The 23,664-nt window shown below is 43.7% G+C and overlaps 1 protein-coding gene across 1 annotated transcript in view; it reads right to left on the bottom strand.

The window, feature by feature from the left end:
- LOC144244759 (ATP-binding cassette sub-family C member 4-like) overlaps window positions 1-23,664 on the bottom strand; it is a 156,432-nt gene that overhangs the window by 117,307 nt on the left and 15,461 nt on the right. The window contains exons 6-10 of the mRNA XM_077780094.1: window positions 20,580-20,789; window positions 17,901-18,041; window positions 17,239-17,276; window positions 16,746-16,840; window positions 14,832-14,978 (exon numbers count right to left, since the gene is read on the bottom strand). Of these exons, the coding sequence (XP_077636220.1) occupies window positions 14,832-14,978; window positions 16,746-16,840; window positions 17,239-17,276; window positions 17,901-18,041; window positions 20,580-20,789 (631 nt within the window). The remainder of the gene's footprint in view (window positions 1-14,831; window positions 14,979-16,745; window positions 16,841-17,238; window positions 17,277-17,900; window positions 18,042-20,579; window positions 20,790-23,664) is intronic.

Genomic DNA, 23,664 nt, shown 5'->3' with positions numbered 1-23,664 from the left:
CTGCCATTTGTAACAACATGAATGGACCCTGAGGACATCGTGCCAAGTGAGATAAACCAGTCAGAGAAGGCCAAATACTCTGTGACATCTCTGATATGTGGAACCTAAAAACACTGAACTCATAAAAGCAGGGAGTAAAATGGTGGTTACCAGGGGCTGGGGGCCGGGGGCATGAAAGAGATGTTGTTTACGGGTACATACTTGCAACTCACAGATAAGTAAGTCTTAGAGGCCTAATACATGGTACAGTGATTACAGACAACAAAAGTATATTGTAAACAGTAAATCTGCTAAGAGACTAGACCTTAATTGTTTCCAACACAAGAATAATCATCGTGTGATGACGGAGTTGTTAGCTAATGCCACAACAGCAATCATATCGCACTATATATGTATCAATCAGGGGCGCCTGGGTGTCTCAGTCGGCTAAGCATCCGACTTCAGCTCAGGTCATCGTCTTGCGGTCCTTGAGTTTGAGCCCTGCTCTGTGCTGTCAGCTCAGAGCCTGGAGTCTGCTTCAGATTCTGTGTCTCCCTCTCTCTCTGACCCTCCCCCACCGTGCTCTGTCTCTCAAAAATAAACATTAAAAAAAATTTTTTTTAATGTATCAACTCAATATGCAGTATGTACACCTTAAACTTATGCGGTATTATATGCCACAACAGGTCTCCAAAGAACAAAAAGAGTCATGAGAAGGTACCAGTGAAAGTCTCTTTAAAATTTAGGGCTGTGAGAAAAGGTTGAAGTGATTATCTGGTTTTCAGAAACAGTACCTTTCCCTACAGATGAAAGATCCATCCACCCACTCCATCCCCATCCCATTTTAAAACTAATTTATTTTCTGAAAATTGATAAAAGCAAGAAAGTGCACATAAAAGCTGAATAAACAGAAAGAGGAGGGTAAAGACCACAAATTTTGAAGCATTTTTTATTCTCATATTTGTAACTCAAAATTAGAATTTTTATATCAACATGAACGCATATACCCACTGATTGCATACACATCATTCCACCTGTATTATGTGATGCACTGTCCAGGTCATGCAAATTTTCTGAAATTTTAAAAATATTTCTGATTAGTATGATGTCCACATCCATTTCATAGGAAATACTATGCTAAACAATTTCACTCTGACCTGAAGAGCCCCCATTATTGTATAAAAGATAATGCGTAGGAATGGAAGACAGACGTATCTTTAGAAAATACCCATGGGGAATTCAGAATACAGTATCTGGTTCTCTTAGGCAAAACGCCCAGCACATTGGCATGTGGAAATGCTTAATAAATGTTTAGTTATAATCTGTACGCTGATTATAATCTGTATGCTGGCTAATGACCTGAAGCAATCTGGTTCTTAATTTTCATTTACAGGTATCGTAAATGATAGGAGTGAACAAGGCGGAAAGGAAAGCAGGCATCTGCTGGGGCTGAGCTCTCGAGGCGCAAGGGAGTGGTTTGTTGCTACTGAAGATGAAATGAGACCCTGGAAGGGACCGTATTTTGATAAGTTTAAATTATCAAATTACGATGTTGATAGAAAACGGCAAGACATAGGGAAATACTCCAAATTCACCCTAATTCGGGCTGCTCCTCAATTTGATAAGGAACTAGATTATAAGCGCCCACAGGTGAAACCTCCACCACAGAACTGATCCCTAAAACATTCCAGGGTGTACGAAAACCAGGGTCATAAAAATGCTCACAGTCTGGGGCGGCGCCTGGTTGGCTTAGTCGGTTAAGCGTCCGACTTTCGCTTAGGTCACGATCTCGCGGTTCGTGGGTTCGAGCCCCGCGTCGGGCTCTGTGCTGACTGCCAGCTCAGAGCCTGGAGCCTATTTCAGAGTCTGTGTCTCCCTCTCTCTCTCTGACCCTCCCCTGCTCACGCTGTCTCTCTCTCCTAGAAATAAATAAAACATTTTTTAAAAAATGCTCAGAGTCTTTACAACCTACTTTTGATTTTCTTTTTTTAGCAAGTTATTTCTACGTGAGTTCTGCAGGAAGAAGGAACCATTGCATTTCAGCGCCCAGGGCCCCTCAAATACCACTGAGGCTGAACACTAAGACTCGGGACTGGTTGGGTGATCCCTGCCTAACCACTCACACGGCTCCCTGGCAGACAGGTGCCAGGTGAGTAAGTGCTCTATCTTCACTCGGGTCTCTCCACCCAAAACTATTTCTTCATACGCCTCAGTGCTGTTCTAGCCAGCCCGTGATGTTTGGCATTTAAATGATCAGTTGATTAACGCTAACTGGGCAGTACATATGGAAGAGCTGTATTTGTTCTGCAGGTTTATTATCCCTTTAACTGCTTTAAGAATATCATCAATAGTTTAGAAGAACCAACCAGGAATCTCCTTTTCTTCCTGAACTGCTTTAACTGTATTTTGTGCAAGAAGGAGTTTTGAAATATCAGAATGTCCATCTGCTAGAAATGCAGAAGGACTGCCCGGAATTAACTACAGTGAACAAAGCACAAGATGTCTCTAAAAACATCCCACGAATAAAATTCGAAGGCCTGACAATCTAAAACTGCCTTAGGTCAACTTTAAGTTTCACTTGTGAAATTTGTCATTTTGCATGCTTTTTGGAAAAAAGGTGGATACATAGAAGTTCTGCATTTTGACCAGTTACACCATTTTAAAAAATAAGTTCCAGCTACTCCCAAGAAGTATACCCACTTCCCTGGAATGATTCCAAGGCTGCATTTAAGTAGGACTTATTTTATAAATTTCAAACTGTCTTTCCTTAATTACACAATAGACTTCTGTAATAAACTTCAGCCATATCACTTTTAAACAAAAAGTAAACCAGATGTTTGGTACTTATGTGCAAAATTGAGCTCCCCCTGTGAAACCAAATTAAAATGAACTCCGAAGTGAGGCTAAGGCCAGATGAAAACAACAACAAACACAAAACCAACAACAAAAAAAAACATGATATTGTTTGTCTTGTGACTTGCTGGTCTTGGTGGCTTACCTATTTTTCCTTACATCTGGGAAAACATACCCCCCCTTTCCCACTCCCCACTGTTTTTATCAAAATTAGCATATGCATTTGGATTTTGTTTAAGAAAAGAGGTAATGGGGCACCTGGGTGGCTCAGTTGGTTGAGCTTCTGACTTCAGCTCCAGTCATGATCTTGTGTTCATGATCTTGTGTTCGTGGGTTTAAGCCCCACACTGGGCTCTGTGCTGACTGCTCAGAGCCTGCAGCCTGCTTCAGATTCTGTGTCTCCCTCTCTCTCTGCTCCTCCCTGGCCCTGCTCTGTCTCCCTCTCTCTCAAAAATAAATAAACATTAAAAAAAATATATTTAAAAAAAAAAAAGAGGCAAAAAACCCCTAAAATTTCAACAGGTCACTTGAGTCAAAACAAAACAAAACAAAACAAAAAAACGATGTCCGCTATATGGTAGGCACTGTTTTAAATGCTTTACATATATTAAGTCTCTTAGTTGTCACACACGTAAAAAAAGCTTGGTTTTACCACTATACTACCATCCCCACTGTACAGGCAGAGTTGAAGCAGAAAAAGGTTAACCAATTCAGCCAAGGTGTGTCAGTGGCAGAGCCGGATTCACACTCAGGAAGGGTGGTCCCAAAGCCTGCTCTCTTTACCATGGAGCCGGAATCAGGCTTTGTTTCAAAACCACTACTGGGAAATACAAGAAAACCATTCACATTAGAAAAATTAAAGGTCACTTTATTTGCTGTTCATTTTTCAAATTTAAAAATTTTCATCTCCTTAATGGAATCCAATAATATGAACCTTATTCTGGTGTGACGATCTAAGAAGTCCCCCTCTCTCCCACACACCCACTCCACCCCTCATCACTGCTGCGTGAGGCAATCGTGCCTCAGTTGAGAAGACCTCGACGCAGCAGTGAGATGACTGGCTCGGCTACGCCAGAGCTCTGTTCCGAGCAGAACTGGGACACTCCAGCACCGTGACCTCTATCCCACCCTCTGACCATTAGCCACTGATGACAACCGAAGTTCCCTCATTTCTGACATCAAATCAAAAGGGACCTAAGAATTCAGGGGAAAGAAAAGATGGGCTAGTTTTTAAAAAGTACTCAATGTTTGTCCAAAACCTATAAGATATTCATTCTATCACCTAAAATGTCAAACCCTAATTCTCATCTAGAAAATTCAGCTACTTTGACAGAGGAGGAACCAAGATAAGAAGACACACCTGAAGGCCGGCTCGTGTAAGCATTACACTCCTGTCACGTTTCCTTTGTGAATGAAGGTGTGAGTGGTCAGAACACATGGCATCAAGGATTCAAGCTTCTTCATTCAGTTTTTAGAATATTCTAACCTGTAACGAGTCTATTCACCTGGTCTAAAGACTTGACAATTCGTTAAGAAACAGCCGCTTATCTGATTGTAAGAGAACCACTGTCTGGATTACACAGGTGTTGCCTTTTATTTATGACTCTGGCTATTTATGTCAACAACTATTTAACATTGAAGTCAAGGAAGAACAATTTTCTAGTAACACTGATTACTCATCATCTTGAAATAGGAGTTTATTTTCCTTTTGTATACAGGACTATATGTCAAGACCAACATTTCAAAGCTAGCACCAAAAACAAACACTTCTGTCTACAATATAGCTTCTCGGAAGAATTCATCCAACTACATTTGACTCCTTTTTTTTATCCTAAGAGGGAGAGTATAGAGATTTACATTCGCATGAGATATAATTTTAGGATGTTACTACCAACTTATTCTTCAAAAAGTTAAAATAACAAATTTATAGTTCCCACAGAGGAAATAAATGTAATGAGCCAAGGCCGTTCTCACACTAAAGGAAGATAAAAAGGAAAAAAGTTCTAAAAGAAATGACTATATATGAGAAAGCAACCATTTCCTTCTTAATCTACTTTTAAATATTTAAAGGGAATGAAAGAAATTAATCCATGATGCTTCTGTTGCAAAACACCGCAGTGATCTAGACATACAAAACCATACGGGTGAGAAAATAGATTTAAGGACAAATCCACATACACTGTGGTGCCTGTTCAAATATCTTTATGCCTAACAAAAAGAAGTAGCTGCTCACTATATTGTACACCTGAAATGGATATAACACCAATGTATGTCAACTATACGGGAATTCAAATTTAAAAAAAAAAGAAGCAGACTGAGCGACATAAGTCAGGCAGAGAAGGACAAATATCATATGTTTGCACATATAGGAGGATTAGGAGGAACTTAATGGAGGACTGTGGGAGAGAAGAAGGGGGGAAATGGGGGAGAGGGAGGGAGGCAAACCATAAGAGACTCTTGAATGCTGAGAACTGAGGACTGATGGGTGTTGTGGGGAGGGAGGGAGATGGGCATGGAGGAGGGCACTTGTGGGGATGAGCACTGGGTGTTATATGGAAACCAACTTGACAATAAACTATTTGTAAAATAAAATAAATAAATAAAAGAAGCAGGTACGTTGTTTTTCTTAGCCCATTCTCAAAATTTCTACACCTTTTGATTATAGGCCTCAGACAGAGTAAAGAATGAGCTCACAGTCACTGAACCAAAAGAGTACTTCTAGAAACCTCCGCATAAAATTGAGAGACAAATCAAGATCATTAACTAAGTATTGACTTAAACATCCTAAAATCAGGGACTTACACTGAGCATCAACCAGAGAAGCCACTGGTGCCTGCTGATGTTTTCACAGCCCAGTGCTCTCCTCAGCATCTTCCTGCCAACAGCAGACAGCAGACTTGCTGCAGGCCGGATTTCCCTATCGTGGAGAGCACGGCTGTATTTGGAATAATGTCTGGATAAAGATTTTTAAACGCCTAACAAGTCTAAAATAGACTTTCCAGGTGTTCAAGAGGTTGAAACATTCCCCCACGTGGTACAATCTATTAAAATGCAAACGTAGAAAAGAAATAAAAGGAAGATGTTTCCAGCAAAGAACCTGATTTTCTGACAGCTCTCTATTTAACCACGGTGTTTTGATGAACTTCCATTCAAAGTGTACTTTGAAACTTGTCTTTCTTCTAGATGTTAAAGAGTGCCCTAAATGAGAGGGAAATTTCTAAAAGACTGATCCTGGTTACCAAGAACGAGAACACCCAACAGATCATAGCTGATGCCATGATAATAACCTCAGGGAAAAAGCTGCCATGGCTTGCGTCCTACCGTGTATCGAAGCATTTGAAACACACCGCTAAAAGCCCAAAGAGAAGTACGTGTAGGTACTTATTAAGGGCTGACTTCCTTCTTTCCCTGACGCACTTACCCTATATGAGCTCTGACACCCAGATGGGTCCTGATGGGTCAAGAGAGCATGTGAGTGTCATCAAGAGTCTGCTTAGAACTCAGGCAGGATTTGCTATACGCTCAGAGGTTATTACCGTCAATGCATCACTTTCTTTTGTTTCCTAAATTCCTCTTACTTTCCAACTGGTATGATTCCATTTTGAAACAATTTGTCCTGAAATTCCAGGAACACAGTTCATGAAAAAGAAGTATACCACTGGGCTACGTGTATGCGTGTTGTGTGTGCATGTGAATCGAGAGATCTGCTCTATAGCTATATTAAATCTTTGGGTCTTGTATCTTTTCTATATGGAATCACCAAATACTGACACTGGGTGTTTTTTGTTTGTTTTAGAAACAACCCACTATCTGCAAATATTTCAGTTTGCCAATGCCTTGCACATAGGGGCTTTTTGTCCCAGTGCTTGGGGACCGCAACTTAACAACCAGGAGAGGACTGGTAAAAATGCCTGAGGAGTGAAAAGGCCTCCCTCTCTTTACCTGCGAAACCTGAGGCCGGAAGCGAAGGGACTGCCATGGCTACTCTGCTACGTGCCGGCGGAACAGGCTCTTTGCCACAGCTCAGCCTACATCTATCTCAACTCCCTACTCAGTAACAGTTTAAAATGTCCACTGATGGTTTCAAATAAATGAATTCTGGGGCGCCTGGGTGGCTCCGTCAGTTAAAAGCATCCAACTTCGGCGCAGGTCACGATCTCCCGGTTCATCAGTTCGAGCCCTACATTGGGTTTTGCGCACTGACAGTGCAGGGCCTATTTGGGATTCTCTCTCGCCACAACCCCCACTCCTCCCCATTAAATATATATTTACATATATAATGAAATATTTTTCTTTACTTCTTAAGAACATGTAGTTTATAAGGTAAATGATCAGGTACCAAATATATAACCCATGTAAGCGCTAACATTTTTCTCCAATGCACAACTAAACCCCAAGGAAATGCACTGGGTGTTTGGCGGTTTCCTTTCCCTGACCCGTGGATAACAGAAGTGGGAACTTTGTTCGGTGTAGTCCCATGCACCGCAGCTTCCAAAAGAACCAAGGTATCTGGTTTTCTCTTCACGCCACCACACAGCCAGAAACAAAGGCTCCCATAAATTATCTATTGCAAATTCAACTTTGGAAAACAAAGAGGGGAAGGGTTCAATTTAATGTAAACACGGAGTGTAAAGACAAAAAGGCTCTAATTCTATTTCAACACTCTATCAAGTTGCATTGTTCTGGAAGGGCGTGGCAGGGAGCCATGCAAATACACTCCTGAAACCCTGCCCTCTTCTCCCGAGCCGGCACCTACGAATCAGCTACAAAGTGTCCAATCCTGGCTTCAGAGGCTTTTGCAAGAATGTAAGAGATGTGCTCTAGGAGGTCTGAGAGCCCAAGGCTAAGAGAAGAGACAGGGAGTCAACACATAATCACCTAAATTATAATTTAACCACGACTGGGATGAGTACTATAAGGATGTGATTTAAAACATAACCAAATTTTAAACTGTATGTGAAAGCAAATGTCACAGGCTCAGTGTTGTAAACATCTGGGGTTTGGTTTTTTTCCATTTTCTTCTCGTCAAAATAAGTAATAATGTTTAAAATAAGGGGGGCAGAGAAGAAATGGTAACAGAAGATGCAGATGCCAGTTAAAAAATGAAAATCAAAGTTCACACCACGACATCGTAAGAGAGCTCTGAAATCAAATAGTTGAGGGGAAACAACTGACCGTTTAGCAAAACCTTACGGGATTTCAACTCAGCAAATTTCTATCTACTCCCACCCCATGTCAGAAGACTGTTTTATATATATTTATCAATATTTATTCATGTTAGATCTGACCCAGAGATACTATTCCAGTTTAAGATGGTTGTACAAAAGCAATAAACTATGTCATAAAGATACTTTTATGCATTATCTATCACAAAGAGCTACAAAGTTGAAGTAATCATCTGTGTGTGATTGGGTGGAGGGAGGGGACTTTAAATAACAGTAGTATTTGAATTACTGAAAATCACACACCCATAAGGCAATGCCAAATTACTGGGCACACTCACACCAGACGGGGGGACACACTGGTGAAGTCCTCCATACCAAAGACTGCCCAGCTCCAAGTTGGCTGAAGGCTGAGACAACAATATGAAATCAATAAAAACTGAAAGCTCGGGGGCATTAACATCATAGCCACAAATAGTAGAGTGAAGTGGGGAACTTACATATTAGGATACACGTATCACTTAACATGTACTCCACTGGGAAATAAAAGAACACAAATAAAATGTCACACAAATTCCTGAGATATTACCACTCTGAACAAGGCACGAGCTTCCCGAATCTTATCTTATTAACATTTTCTTGGACAATCACAAACAGGGCTTTCCCGGTTACTAAGCTGTCAGTATTTCCATGTAGGATTATTACAGAGAAAAACCAGGAATAAGAGTAATCAGAACATTCTAATAGATTAAAAATGCATACCAAAATGGTGCAATATTTACCAGCTCAGGACAAGAGCTATAATAATCACCTTTAGAGAGATTACTGACAAAATAACAATAGTAATCAAATATATGTAACTATGTAACTATTTAAACTCGTAACAAAGGCTTTTATGATACTATTAGCAGTAAATGAGCAACTCCCATAAAATATGACTTAATATCACCGTGATAAGAGTTTAAGTACATATGACCATTGTTATGTGAAAAAAACATTATTTTTAATGTGTGACAGCCTGACACGATTTAATTGCCACACCTACTTCAAACTATTAGCTGCTTCATTCAAACCTGAAAAAACAATATTTATGTGGCTATTGAGAATCACTATGATTGATGCAATCTTTTGTGTTATTCTCTTTATAGTCGCTCGCATTTGTTATTATTAACAAGGAAAAAAGAAAGGGGAAATGTGTGTTTCTGTTTTGCAACAAAGCTTTTTCTGATGATGACTAACTTCTTCCTTTGAACACAAAAAGCCTCTTTAACTAATGTACATATAAATACGTTCTCTACAATCTGCACCAAGCAAGCAACGAAAAAGAAAAGAAAAAAAGAAAAAGCAAAAGCAAGCCTGCGGGACTGAAGCCAGAATTTAAAAGGCAACCTAAGCAAGAGGAGTACGTGGAGGCTGCCCGGGTGCTTGGGATTCTGACTCTCCGTTTCTTACAGCTCATCTGCTCTCAAGGAAGAAAAACCCGAGTTTCTTTTAACCAGATCCACAACAGATCTCACTTGAAAGGAAACACAGCCAGTGACTTGGCATGAATGGGCACATTCCCAATTTTCCAGCATCACTCCTGAATATTAATGTCGGTGACAAATGAGGGCACCGGTAAAATATTTTAACACGAAGTCTTGCCTTGTAAATCATCTCGGTGCTGTGTCAAAACAACACCTCCCATAAATCAGAGGTTTTAGGGCCAGTATTTCCTGCTCCAACATGCTACCTGCTCAGCAGAATCACTTGTGCGAACAGGCACAGAGGAGTCTATGCTAAGCAGAGCCCTCTCTCCCCTCCTAACTTACAGAGCTATAATTTCACAGGCCTATTATCGTCGAGGTAATTTTGACAGTGCTGAAATATTATACTTGTTAAAAATATGCATTTAGCACTAACTCCAGCGGTCATTTGAACTGAATAAACAGAGAAGTATCCCTACAATTACCTTTCTTCTCTACTGATAACTCTTTTTTCCCAGCAAGGCAGCAGTACTGAGACAACTGATTTTATAAATAGCACAGCAAGGTTTTTGGATTCTCCAAAAGGCTCACCGTGGCGCTTTCAGTTCACGTTTTACTTCTCCACGAGTGATTTATTAACAACGTATAGGGGATGCTAAGGAGGCCCTTTCAAGGTTCAAGAAACAAAACAATACTTCAAAACTCCACAGCCCTCAGCTCCTTACCCATGCATATCCCAGCTCAGGAGAGTTTAGATTCACGAGGGCATCCACATGCAGTCAAGTTAGAAACCCTAACTCCTTTGAGCAATTCTAGACTTTTGACCTCCAGGGTACACAAATCTATCTCTCAGGTCCATACCTTCATGAGCACAAGCAACTTCCACCAGAAAAATAAAACTGACAAAAGAAGAGGTTAGTTCATTTGCTTTTCTCCTTTTATAGCACTCTGGCCTGAACTTAATCTGTAAGGAAAAAATAATGACCTGCATTTGGACTTCTCTTATACTGGATGCCTAAATAAGTGAACACACACCACTGCGGAGTACACAGTCACGTGAGATGAACACAAAGGCCACAACCCAGTATTAACTTTGCACTTCCCTGAGAGAATAAACAGACGCCAACATCTCCTGACACCAGCGGCCCACTTCCTTAAAGCCAAATTAACACACTGAAAGCAAATAAACAAATTATTTATCTGGAATCCATTGCAGTCAGTTCACTCACCCGAGTGCCGGGGCACCTTTATTAGCCATGAAGAAACAGGACACCTATCCACTCATCTGGTCTCCAAACCAAAGGGAAATATTCTGGAGACTTGATAAGGATAAACCGTCTTTACTGACTGTGCTCGCACGGAAGGGAACTGAAGAAACTGCCCGGTCATATTTTCCCCCAAACTCATGTTTGACTCAGGTCATACAGGCGGTCGTATTCTGCCCACAGGAAGTAAAATATATGTGGTCAGGATGTCAGTGGCTGCCCGTTCCAGGTCAGAAATCCAAACGACCTTGTGTGTTTGAAACACCAGATATTCTAGGACAACCCTGTGAATAATTCTTTAATAAAGAGTCTACTGTTTCAAACAATACACCACAGCAATGATTTAAAATTCTGCACTGATACCATAAAACACAAAGACTCAAGCTACTAAAAAAAAAAAAAAAAAAGGAATTTCTAAGCTTTAAATTAAAAAAAAAAAGGTTTTTGCAATAAGGTGCCCTTACGTTACATCCCTGAAATAATATAGATCATGCTGCCCTCTTGTGCCAGACATAAAAAACAAAACGAATTCAGGAAAGCACGGTTTACGCTGAACATAGGAATAATCTTCTCATCTCTGAAGTGCTTTCCTGTATTACCTGCGTATTAAGATCTGACAGAACGGAGAGGACGGAAGGCAAATGTTGATCAGGGGAAAGGCAGGTGCGGCCCTCGGCACAGGGACACGCGCAGACCACGTCCCAACAAGCACCACTCAACTCACGCTGCAATCGGCACGTGTGGGAAACGCCAGGGCAGCAGAAAACACGTGGCCCTTCAACAGACACGCAATACCGTCACCAAAATACGCTGAGGAGGGAGGGGTAAACATGGAGGGAGGAAGGTAAAGAGGGGAAGAAAAGTATCTTCTGCTCTTCTAAGACAACACACTCAGCTGACTGAAATTTCACCCAAACACTTTAAGACTGATTGGGTTATGAAAAGATCAGTGGGTAAAAAAAAAATACTGCATTACACGAGCGAATAAGCTAAGTAAACTCCATGCAACCATACACAGGATCAAAACGAAGAGAAACTTGGTCGTGAAGCTTGGAGGCAGGCGGCCTCCTGAGCTCTGCAGTGGTTAAAGAGCGGCCGGAGAGACTTGGCTACCGAGAAGAAACACACCCTGTCCAGGTTCACCTTGTCCTTCTCCCTAAATCCAAGCCAGCGAACCTGGGGGTTTCAGGCTGGGGGTGGGGGCACAGCCAGTGTTCCAGGACCCAGCGCTGAGGGCCTGGTTCTCGGCACAAGCCTGAAGGATCTCCCACTGATGAACACAACGGCAGCAGCACGAAAATGGAATCAGCCCATCCAGGGTGGGAACGCCCACGAACACATAAACGCGAGGAGACATTTGCACCATCCCGGTCGGGTACACTGAGAATACTCCGGCACAAGCGGGAACCGAAGGTGGCTACGGAAGGGAAGCCAGGCAGACATCCGTGAATCCAAGCCAGGCTATGGTGCGTGCAGACACCGTCGCCACCCGGGGCCTCATTTACTGAAACTACACCCTTCCCGTCCTTCCCGTCCTCTGTTTTCCACACTCTGAGATGCTGTCAGGATCAGGAACACTTAGGAAACTTACTGACATCTCCCTGAGAAGGTGCTCTGGTTAACAGAGTACCGAGAAGAGAACAACGTGCTTCCTGATTTCTCGGTGCTGCTCGGAAGACACTCCGTAACTCGGGGTGGGATCACTGGACACTTGCATACATTTTACTCACGTGGATATTTAACAGCACTTAAAAATCAAGCATGCCTAGGGGCGCCTGGTTTGCTCAGTCGGTTGAGCCTCTGACTCCTGGTCTTGGCTCAGGTCATGATCTCACGGTTCATGAGTTCGAAGCTTGTGTTGGGCTCTTAGCTGACAGTGCGAGCCTGCTTGGAATTCTCTCTCCCTCTCTGTCTCTCTGCTCCTCTCCTCCNTCCACTGTAGAGAGGAACTGTTGTTTTAATATTATAGAACCATTAAAATATATCCAATCTATGACGTCCCCAATGAAGCACAGCTTTGGTTTGCTCTTCTCATTGGTTTAAAAACTATAAAAATGATATCCACACAGAAATTTAAAGTCTACATTTAAATACTTTTATAATTAAAAAAAATTTTTTTTAATCTACTACTAAAAAGAGTAAATAATTCATGGCCCCTGAACATTCTGGGCAAACAGGGCCTATCTTTGTAGTACTTATTTGGGTTTCTATTTTCTTGAAGGAAAGAAGCCCTGTTAACAGATACAGGAGGAGGGGGGCAAGATAAACACCAGTGTGCGGTTCTAAGATTAGCGACGTTGAAGATTTAGACTCGGTCCCAAATCCTTGAATAATAAATCAATCAGCATGTGGAAAAGCCTACAGGTCCTGGGCAGGAAGAGCCTGGTTAACTGTGGCCACAAGCATTCAGAGGCTGTGATAACAGAAATGCAGTCCCACTTAATGCTCCCAACTTTATCACCGTAGTTTTGAAATTAACTGGCAAAGTGCAGCAACTTGCCACCGTCAGATGCGTCCGCCCTGAAATCTGCTCCTGAGCGTGGCTGTAACAAGACTACTGATGTGTCAGGGTCTCGGCGGGTCACCATTTCTGTGCTCTGCGCCCGGACTGCACCAAACGAACATGCGGAATAGACAGCACAAACCGCCTTCCAGAGCAGTCTTATTTCATCCTCAGCCTTGTGAAGCAGGAAGGGCAGCCGTCATTTCCATTTCACAGGTGAGGAAGCTCCGAGGCGCCGTGTACACAGGTGAGGAAACTCCGAGGCGCCTTGTCACTGTGGCCAGGAGTCATTTGGTGCTGACCGTGGTGCTGCTCTAGGCTCTGTGAATGTACTGATCTGCTTTATTCCCACAATATCTTGATTCGGGAGGTATCAAGAGGATCCCCATTTTACAGATAAGAACACGGAGACACAGAGAAATTAAGTAACTAGCACCCAAGTACTCACAGAGCCGTACCAGCTATCATAATCAGCAGCTAGCACCAGGTCTGAAACCAGGCAGCCAAGCCACAGGCCTCACTTTAAACGACACATGCTGCTTGGAGAGTCGCCTGGCCGGGCGCATCTACACACTCTGGCCTGGGTCCCGCAGCTGGCGAAGAGCCGGGCCACATCTTCTCCGGTGCTCTCCCCACCTCCCTCCCTGCCTGGGCCCATCAATGACCTGCATCAACAAAGCAGCCCTGGGCCTGAGCAGTGGGAGCACCGGCTGATGAACTAACTGCGCACAGGGACCCAGGTTGGGGGGCGACCTTCAGAACCAACACATGTCAGGGGCCTCAGGGTGGGGGCAGCCACTCCTTGGACACCCTCCAGGGGCGCCCATGTCAAGGAACTCACCGCGGAACTCCGAGCGGCCTGCCACAAAGCCTCCAACCGGGAGACAAATGTCCACGTTGAAGCTACAGCAAAGAGCTTTTATGGAAGAGGAAGTGTGCACTTCAACCTGGGGTTTTAACTAATTTCTCACTACAATTTTAGGAAAACCTGCAAGTCCAGGATGACCTAGTTTAAGGCCACACACATGCAACCAACACTCTGGCAACTGGTCAAGAGCACTGAAACGCGCCTGCGCCCAACGAAGGGTGTCTCGTGTGCCCCACGACGGACGGATTCCTAAACTGCTCTGCAAAGTGAACACCCGTTTGTTTTCCACACACACGTAAACTGACACAGAAGTGTATATGCACCTGGGGCGCCAGGGTGGCTCAGTCGGGTAAGCGTCCGACTTTGGTTCAGGTCATAATCTTGTGGTTCACAAGTTCGAGCTCCGCATCGGGCTCTGTGCTGATGGCTCAGAACCTGGAGCCTGCTTCAGATTCTGTGTCTCCCTCTCTCTCAGCCCTTCCCCCGCTAGCGTTGGTCTCTCTCTCTCTCAAAAATAAATAAAAACATTTAAAAATTAAAAAAAAAAAAAGCTCATATGCGCCCATATTCAGATTTCGTCAGGTAGGAGAAAACGGTCAGTGACGCTTTTTGGGGAAAATGAATGCACGCTCACAGGGATTTCTTCCAAGCGTCTCCTCCCTTCTCAAATGTTGAAACCTGATCGGACACAGTGTCCACGAGGCAGATTCATGGAGAAACTGGTGTCTGACTTACCTATCGGGTTTCTGTCAAAGAACAACACTGGAGCTCTCAGAATGGACTCAAACATTCTGTTGTGCAGAGCTTGTGAGGAGTTAACAAGGACGTAGAACACCAACAGAGATCTCGCTATGCCGAAAAGGACGGTAGCCACAGTTAAACCTGAAATAAAGAAACACTGCTCAGGGCACAACGTCTCCGCCTTTTCTTCAGCGAAGCCAGAACACAGCAGGCAGTTCCATGAAGATATTCTGGATTTTGTTTCCTAAGACACACAAGACTGAAATGCATTTGCAAGATACTTTTATAAAGAAGAATATCATTCATTTTTCTCTCATTAAATACAAACTGTATGTAAAAAAAAAAAAAAGTCAGATGTAAATGATAATTTCCTACTAGGCTTTCCTGATTAAATTACAAGTTCTATTAAAACCTCAGAAGAAAAAGAGATAATTAGAAAAACTAGTTTATCTTCCCTTCTCCACGTTTCAAGTTTTGCTATTCTATTTATACGTCTCATAATCTAAAGCTGCGGTATGCTCTCATGCCAGCATGTGAATTAACAGGTAATGGGGAATGACAGGCCATTTCCTTATAGAAAGTGCCCAGGTGGCTTTAAGGACTATGAAAATACCATATTAAGTTGCAAGTAGAAAACCTCTCAGTGGAATTACAAGAAAATACAAATTATACGTTAGCATGAAATAATCGCGGTGAGCGACTAATCTCTGGCACCAGGCGTTTTATACAAACACAACGCATTTTTAAATGAACACAATCGATTTAAAAGTCAACATCGCTTTCCTATCAACTACTGAACTCCCACTGCTGATGGGAGCTGGGGGGTAACTTCTGTGAGTAATACTCCACCAAGTCCATTCTTCCCCCTCAGATGACACGACACTGTTGTCTCAGCTCTGCAAGCTGCTCAGAGCCCTACCTGCCATGGAGAGGCGTTTTCCTGAGGCCCCCTGCTGCGTGACTGTGCGGCCCAAAGGCTCCTTCCCCCCCCAGCCCCCCAGGCCTCTCGCAGCCCAGCAGGGTGGAAGGGAAACAGCTCGTGTATTAGGGTTCTTTAGCGAGTGATCAACGAAATAAATAACCCCATTTCAGTGAGTAGGTTTTCACAAAGATCACTCGCTCTATCTTTGCGGAGAGCTTGTATGAGCGTTTCCAGTGAGAATATTTAAAATTTCAGATGAGACTTTATTTTAAAAAGTATGTAATGCCATGTATATTCTAAGCACTCTCGTGAAAGCAGAGCGCTGTGTTAATATTAGTCTGGCAAGCCAAATGTTAAATTAATCACACAGTTGGGGACGCGATAACATTGTGATCTCCAGGTAAGAGAGAGAAGGAACCCTAATTCCCAGACACTGGGTTTTTTCCCTGCTCAGCTTCTCTCTTAAGTCATTAGTGAAGCCCAAGAGACAAGCAGTATGGGGAAGGGAGCTTTGCATACCTGTGAGGGACTAATGCTTTTATTTGGGGAAAGCTCGCTGCCAGAGGATTTCATCCAAGTTCAATAAAAGCCAGGGTTTATTCAGACAGAATTGGAACAATCCGAACCACAGGGTGGGGATCCGTTTCTAATCCCCTCGCCCATCCAAATAATGATATAAGATTTAGCTAAAGCAACCTATTAGAAGAGACAATAGCCACATATTTCCAGTGGCTGATTTTCTGAATGCTCAATCCTGGTTTAACTTCCAAAATCCAGTACAGAGCAAATTAAGAGTCTTCATTCAGCCTCTTTCTTCTGATAGATTTTGAAAATAATTATTCTAATTAATTCACAGAGTAAATGCGACTCAGACTCTTAATCTGTTAAGACATTACTGAATTACTCCTGGAAGCCCTAGTTACTCACACAGGCTCATTGTAAGCACCTCAGACTCCCGGATAATAAACCAAACGATTAAACTTTACCTGAATAAATTCCCAAGTACCACTGAAGATCGAGCTTCTCAGTGACATTTTCTTTTCCGTCTACTGTGACATTCAGGGCACTTTGTTCATTTGCCCTGTGAAAAAGGTGGGGGGGGGGGAAAATATTAAGCTATAGATAGAATTTAGATAAATACAAAATGAAAAAACTTAACCTCAGTTTGGGAGATGTGCCTCATGCTGGGAAAGGATTCCAAGCACGCAGGGCTCCGTGTGCATCCTCCTTATATAAATTCAACTTGCATCGTGACACTTTCAGTGCTCAGAACTGTCTGTGTACAGATGCTGAGGGTCAGGCGTGGGGAGAGACCGTCTGAGGGTCACACTCCACCAGCAAGAACTTCAAAGTCTCTTTTGCCGTAGGGAAACTAAGGGATTATTAGAACAGGAGGCCCAATACACCGGACTCTGTGGGAAGAGACACCGCCTGCCGATGTGGGGGCACCTCACATCAGACCGAGACTGGCCAACTCACCAGTATGAGAGCCACCAGTCCTGAAGAACGTAGGCAACCTATCAGGAGGAAACACAAAAACATCAAGGATCACCTAGCATTTCGACTCTCTCACTCCCCCGAAGGGACTGTCGGAAGGTTCTGGAAAACGCACACAGTTCTTCCAGATCAGGCCTGAGCCAAACCCCACATCCCGGGTAACAACACCTCAAGTAAGTGCATGTCACATTTTAAAATCTTTGAAAGACAGGGGCACCTGGGTGGTTCAATCGGTGAGGCACCTGACTTCAGCTCAGGTCATGATCTCAGGGGTCATGGGTTCAAGCCCCGCATCGGGCTCTGTGCTGACAGCTCAGAGCCTGGAGCCTGCTTCAGATTCTGTGTCTCCCTCCCTCTCTGCCCCTCCTCCACTCAAGCTCTGTCTCTCTCTCTCTCTCTCTCCCAAAAATAAACTAACATTTAAAAAAAATTAAAATGTTTGACAGACATCGTTTTTCTTCCAGAAGCTCTCTGGAGCACACACACAGTGAATGTCAAGTTATTTTCTTCCCCAAGATAGCATGTTTCAAAGCGAATCCAAGTGGACTGTGCGGTATGGTGACAACAGCGTAAATACATATAGTAGAAGCCGTCCTGTGAACGTTAAGCTGAGATCACAAGACAAAACGAATGCCCTTACTTACCTGAGAGGCGATGTTTACTAGAATAAGGAAAACAATGGTGAACCAGTGAGCACCGGCTGTGAGGTAATTCTTGTAGGCCTTAAGACCAACTTTTCCTTCTGAACGTCCCTCCTCTGCCAGTGCAACCTGTACATTCTCAGTCTGGCAAGGGGAAAAAAAGCAATGAGAGGCGAAATTTTATACAATACACTCCAAAATTTCCAAAGGTCAATGATGCACTCCATTGGCAAAGCCATGAAAAAACAGACACATCCTACACCTTGGGAGTGAAAAATGGTACATGTCCTGTGGAGAAGGGCACAGAAATACCTAGCTGAACCACATATGCGTTCACCCTTGGGCCCAGCCATCCCATGTCTAGGAATCTACCAGCAAAAAGGAAATACTGTTTGTACAATGTGACCCACGACTGCGTGATTCTGTTGAGGGCAGAACACCAACATTTCCAGCCCATGTACAACATACCCAATTCAAGTGTAAATGCAGAAGCTTATTCCACAGTACTACACTAGATGATACAGAACTATTACTGTAGATTATTCGTGCCACTCAATGATGGGAACATAAAACACAGCAGGAGCTCAAAATATTAGCCAAATATAGTAAACAGAGTTCAAACAGCAAGGGCGAGAGTTTGGATAGCAACGGATAGCACGTGGTCTGAACCTTTTTGGTTCCTGAATTCCAAAAAGTGATTCCTCAGTCTGGAATGTGAGGGACTAGTCCAAATCCTTACCAGAATCACCCAGGCTCCTAGACTTAGACTGAGAGAGTTTGGATACTGACAACTACCTGTGCATATTTTTAAGGGAGATGTAGTACATTTCTGCACTTCTGTCTGGAGAACTCAGAATGCACTGTAGACTCACGTAAGCCAAAGATATCCTTGGCTGTATGCTGGCCCCTGTGGTTTCCAAGATGGATCAGATGTGGTTCTCAAACTCGAAGCGGAAGAAAGGAAGATGGGCGCTAACTATGAAGTGCTATGTGCCAAATCCTTTGCCAACCATCAGACAATGGGGCAAAATAATACCATCAGTCACATGCAGCAGCAGAACATTCCACCACGTAGGACAAATAGCTGATTTAACATGGACCATGGCAGCACGCGGTTGGAGGGCTCTTCAAATTAAATGTCTGGATGCAAAGGGAGGCCTGGGGCTGCCAGAGCAAGGAGGATTTATCTACGGTAAATTCAAGAGCTCTACCCGGCAGTGTGAGCCACCTACACTCAGGAATTTACAGCAGTTCACCCACTGTTGAGCCCCGTGAATGCCTCCCCCATCCAACACCCAAAGGAGAACCCTGATCGGGCTTACTCCTTTCATTCCGTGTCAATTCTACCAACTGCATGGAACAAGGCCTCGGAAACTTAGAATCTACTCTGGGACAATGGAAGGTGTCGTGAGCGGAGCAAACAGAACCAGGGCGTGCTGCACGAGAACTCACATTCTGGCCCTCTGGATGGCCGTCTTTCAGGGAGGGTCTGGAAGATTGCTGAGACCAAACAGAAGACTCAGAGAAGCTCCGATTCCTCAGAGTGGGAGATCCTAGAGCTGGACTCTGGTCAGCCTCCTCATTCTCCTTCTTCAAGAGGGCACCGAAATCTACCCCGGATTTCAGAAACTCAGTGTAAGTCCCCTTTTGTACCATTTTGCCCTAAAATAAAAACAAGAGAATTTGATAGGAGTTCATTTAGATTTGATAACACTCATCTAATCCAATTAAAAAAAGTTAACTGGTCTCACATTAAATTTTCATAAGGAAATTACAATTAAGTCTGAACTCTGGTTGACAAACATCTCATTCAATTCAACTGGACAGAGAATGGAGCATCCCGTTCTCAGTCAAATCCTACATGAGGTGCTGGGGTATGTATAAGAAATGTGTAATTTGGGGCACCTGGGTGGCTCAGTCGGTTAAGCATCAGACTCTTGATCTCGGCTCAGGACATGATCTCACAGTTTGTGCGATCAAGCCTGCAACTGGCTCCACTCTAAGAGCACAGATCCTGCTTGGGATTCTCTCTCTCCTTCTCTTCCCCACCCCTGCTCGCTCGCTCTCGCTCTCTCTCTCTCTCGCTCTCTCTCTCTNCTCACGTAAGCCAAAGATATCCTTGGCTGTATGCTGGCCCCTGTGGTTTCCAAGATGGATCAGATGTGGTTCTCAAACTCGAAGTGGAAGAAAGGAAGATGGGCGCTAACTATAAAGTGCTATGTGCCAAATCCTTTGCCAACCATCAGACAATGGGGCAAAATAATACCATCAGTCACATGCAGCAGCAGAACATTCCACCACGTAGGACAAATAGCTGATTTAACATGGACCATGGCAGCACGCAGTTGGAGGGCTCTTCAAATTAAATGTCTGGATGCAAAGGGAAGCCTGGGGCTGCCAGAGCAAGGAGGATTTATCTACGGTAAATTCAAGAGCTCTACCCGGCAGTGTGAGCCACCTACACTCAGGAATTTACAGCAGTTCACCCACTGTTGAGCCCCGTGAATGCCTCCCCCATCCAACACCCAAAGGAGAACCCTGATCGGGCTTACTCCTTTCATTCCGTGTCAATTCTACCAACTGCATGGAACAAGGCCTCGGAAACTTAGAATCTACTCTGGGACAATGGAAGGTGTCGTGAGCGGAGCAAACAGAACCAGGGCGTGCTGCACGAGAACTCACATTCTGGCCCTCTGGATGGCCGTCTTTCAGGGAGGGTCTGGAAGATTGCTGAGACCAAACAGAAGACTCAGAGAAGCTCCGATTCCTCAGAGTGGGAGATCCTAGAGCTGGACTCTGGTCAGCCTCCTCATTCTCCTTCTTCAAGAGGGCACCGAAATCTACCCCGGATTTCAGAAACTCAGTGTAAGTCCCCTTTTGTACCATTTTGCCCTAAAATAAAAACAAGAGAATTTGATAGGAGTTCATTTAGATTTGATAACACTCATCTAATCCAATTAAAAAAAGTTAACTGGTCTCACATTAAAATTTTCATAAGGAAATTACCTTTAAGTCTGAACTCTGGTTGACAAACATCTCATTCAATTCAACTGGACAGAGAATGGAGCATCCCGTTCTCAGTCAAATCCTACATGAGGTGCTGGGGTATGTATAAGAAATGTGTAATTTGGGGCACCTGGGTGGCTCAGTCGGTTAAGCATCAGACTCTTGATCTCGGCTCAGGACATGATCTCACAGTTTGTGCGATCAAGCCTGCAACTGGCTCCACTCTAAGAGCACAGATCCTGCTTGGGATTCTCTCTCTCCTTCTCTTCCCCACCCCTGCTCGCTCGCTCTCGCTCTCTCTCTCTCTCACACACACACACACACACACACACACACGCTCTCTCTCTCTCTCAAAATAAGTAAATAATCCTTAACAACAACAACAAAAAAGAAATGTGTGACCATGTGCTAAGAATGGAGATCACCGATGTAACTATCACAGGCATTGAAAGCGGCAAAAAGATCAAACTAACACCAGAATTCTTCACAGAGCAATAACTAACAATCCTAAAATTTATAGGGGACCACAAAAGACCACAAATAGGCAAAGTAATGTTGAAAAACAAAACCAAAGCTGGAGGCATCACAATTCTAGACTTTAACCTGTATTACAAAGCTGTAATCATCAAGACAGTGTGATATTAGAAAACAAGACACAAAGATCAATAGAAAAGAATAGAGAACCCAGAAATGAGCCCACAAATACATCATCAACTAATCTTCAACAAAGCAGAAAAAAGTACCCAATGAAAAAAAGGACAGTCTCTTCAGCAAATGGTGCTCGAAAAACTGGACAATGACATGCAGAAAAATCAACCTGGACCACTTTCTTACATCATATACAAAAGTAAATTCAAAGTGGATGAAAGACCTAAATGTGAGACAGAAAACCATCAAAATCCCACAGGAGAAAACAACCAACAACCTCTTTGACCTCGGCCATGGCAACTTCTTACTTGGCACATCTCCAGAGGCAAGGGAAATAAATGCAAAAATGAACTACTGGGACCTCATCTAGATAAAAAGCTTCTGCACAGTGACAGAAATAATCAACAAAACTAAAAGGCAACTGACAGAATGGGGGAAGATATTTACAAATGACATGTTGGAAAATGACATGTTAGGGTCCAAAATCTATAAAGAACTTACCAAACTTAACACACACAAAAAAAACAAATAACCCAGTGAAGAAATGGGCAAACATCAAGAGAAATCTTCAAAAAAATGCTTTCTGATGTTTATTCATTTTTGAGAGACAGAGAGAAACAGAGTGCAAGCAGGGGAGGGGCAGAGAGAGAGGGAGACACAGATCCGAAGCAGGCTCCAGACTCTGAGCTGTCAGCACAGAGCCTGATGCAGGGCTTGAACTCACGAACCATGAGATCACGACCTGGGCCGAAGTCGGACGCTTAACTGACTGAGCCACCCAGGTGCCCCAAAAGGGATCTTTTCAAACTAGGTATCAGGCCACCTCACTCCTCTGCTCTGATCTGTCCAATGGTTTCCAACTCACTTCCGGGCCAGCTGCCCATTGCTCTGAGCCCAACTCCCTCACACTCTCCCGCTTACTCTGTCTCAGACACACAGCCTTCCAGACATTCTCCCAACATGCCAGGTCAATTCCTTCCTTGGGACCCTGCTGCTCGACCCCCTGCCTCAACCCCTTCTCCCCCAGGTAAGTGCATGGCCAGCATCTTCATGTCACTCCGGTCCCCTGAGGCACCAGCTCCCTGGGGAGGCAGTCATGACATCGCTGCCGCCCCCCAACTCCTTCGTTGCATCTATCCCCATAAGAATGGAAGCCCCATGATGGCAAGGACTTGTCTTACTTATCGCCGCCCAGACTCTCACATGGACTGGGCACACACAGAACCCCTGCCGGGAGGCTACCACCTGGCTACACCCAGGAGTGTGTGTCTCCACCAGGAGCGCTGAGCTTTCCAACCACGCTTCCGTCACTAATGGAAGATGCTCTTTGGCTAAAGTGCAGAAGACAAATAGACACCAACATGTCTCAGCCTAATTTCCAAATAACACACTTTGATTTACATTGTGGAAGAGGAAAACAAGAGTTCTAAACAAAACAGCATCACTATCCTAAGCAATTTTACTAAAACGGTTAGAACTCTGAGGTAGCAATTTTATATACGTTAGGGTGATATGGCCTAGGACGGAACAGTTCCACTCCTACAGGTCTTTGGATTCATCCTTAAAGGCAGGAATGCCAGCTCTGGGCAGGACGGGGTGCAAAATGGAGGAAGGAGAGGGAGTTTGGCACAAACGCGAGAAGAGACCTGCCGGGAGGTCTCACCTGCAACGCACCTGAGTGCTAGCAAGTTCCACAGACGTCGAGAAATTACTTACATCTTTCAATATCAGAATCTGACTTGCAGCTTTTAGGTACTGCAACTGATGAGTCACTAAGATGGTGATCTTCTCGTGCAGAGTTTGACAGATACACCTATAAACGTAAAAGTCACAGTATGCAAACACCACGTTAATGGGGGGGCTCCAAAGTGAAAAACACACATTTTGAAAACACAAAGAGACAAAGACAACACCGTAGTCAACGATCTGTAGTTTAAATACCAATAGAAACACAAACACAAATCAAATACAGATGTCAGTCAAAAGGAACCCAACCAGATCCTCACATTGATCGACCAACTTGAGCCTAGTTCTGCTAAGAAATTCCAAAAAGCAGTCCAGTGAAGGAGACGACCAGAACTAACGCTTTTCCCTCCACTGAAACTCAGCTTAA

Source organism: Crocuta crocuta, unplaced genomic scaffold (assembly GCF_008692635.1).
Source record: "Crocuta crocuta isolate KB4526 unplaced genomic scaffold, BGI_CrCroc_1.0 scaffold188, whole genome shotgun sequence".
Taxonomy (NCBI): Eukaryota; Metazoa; Chordata; class Mammalia; order Carnivora; family Hyaenidae; genus Crocuta; species Crocuta crocuta.
The sequence above is the reverse complement of the archived record's forward strand: the minus strand, read 5'-3'. Positions and strand labels throughout refer to the sequence as shown.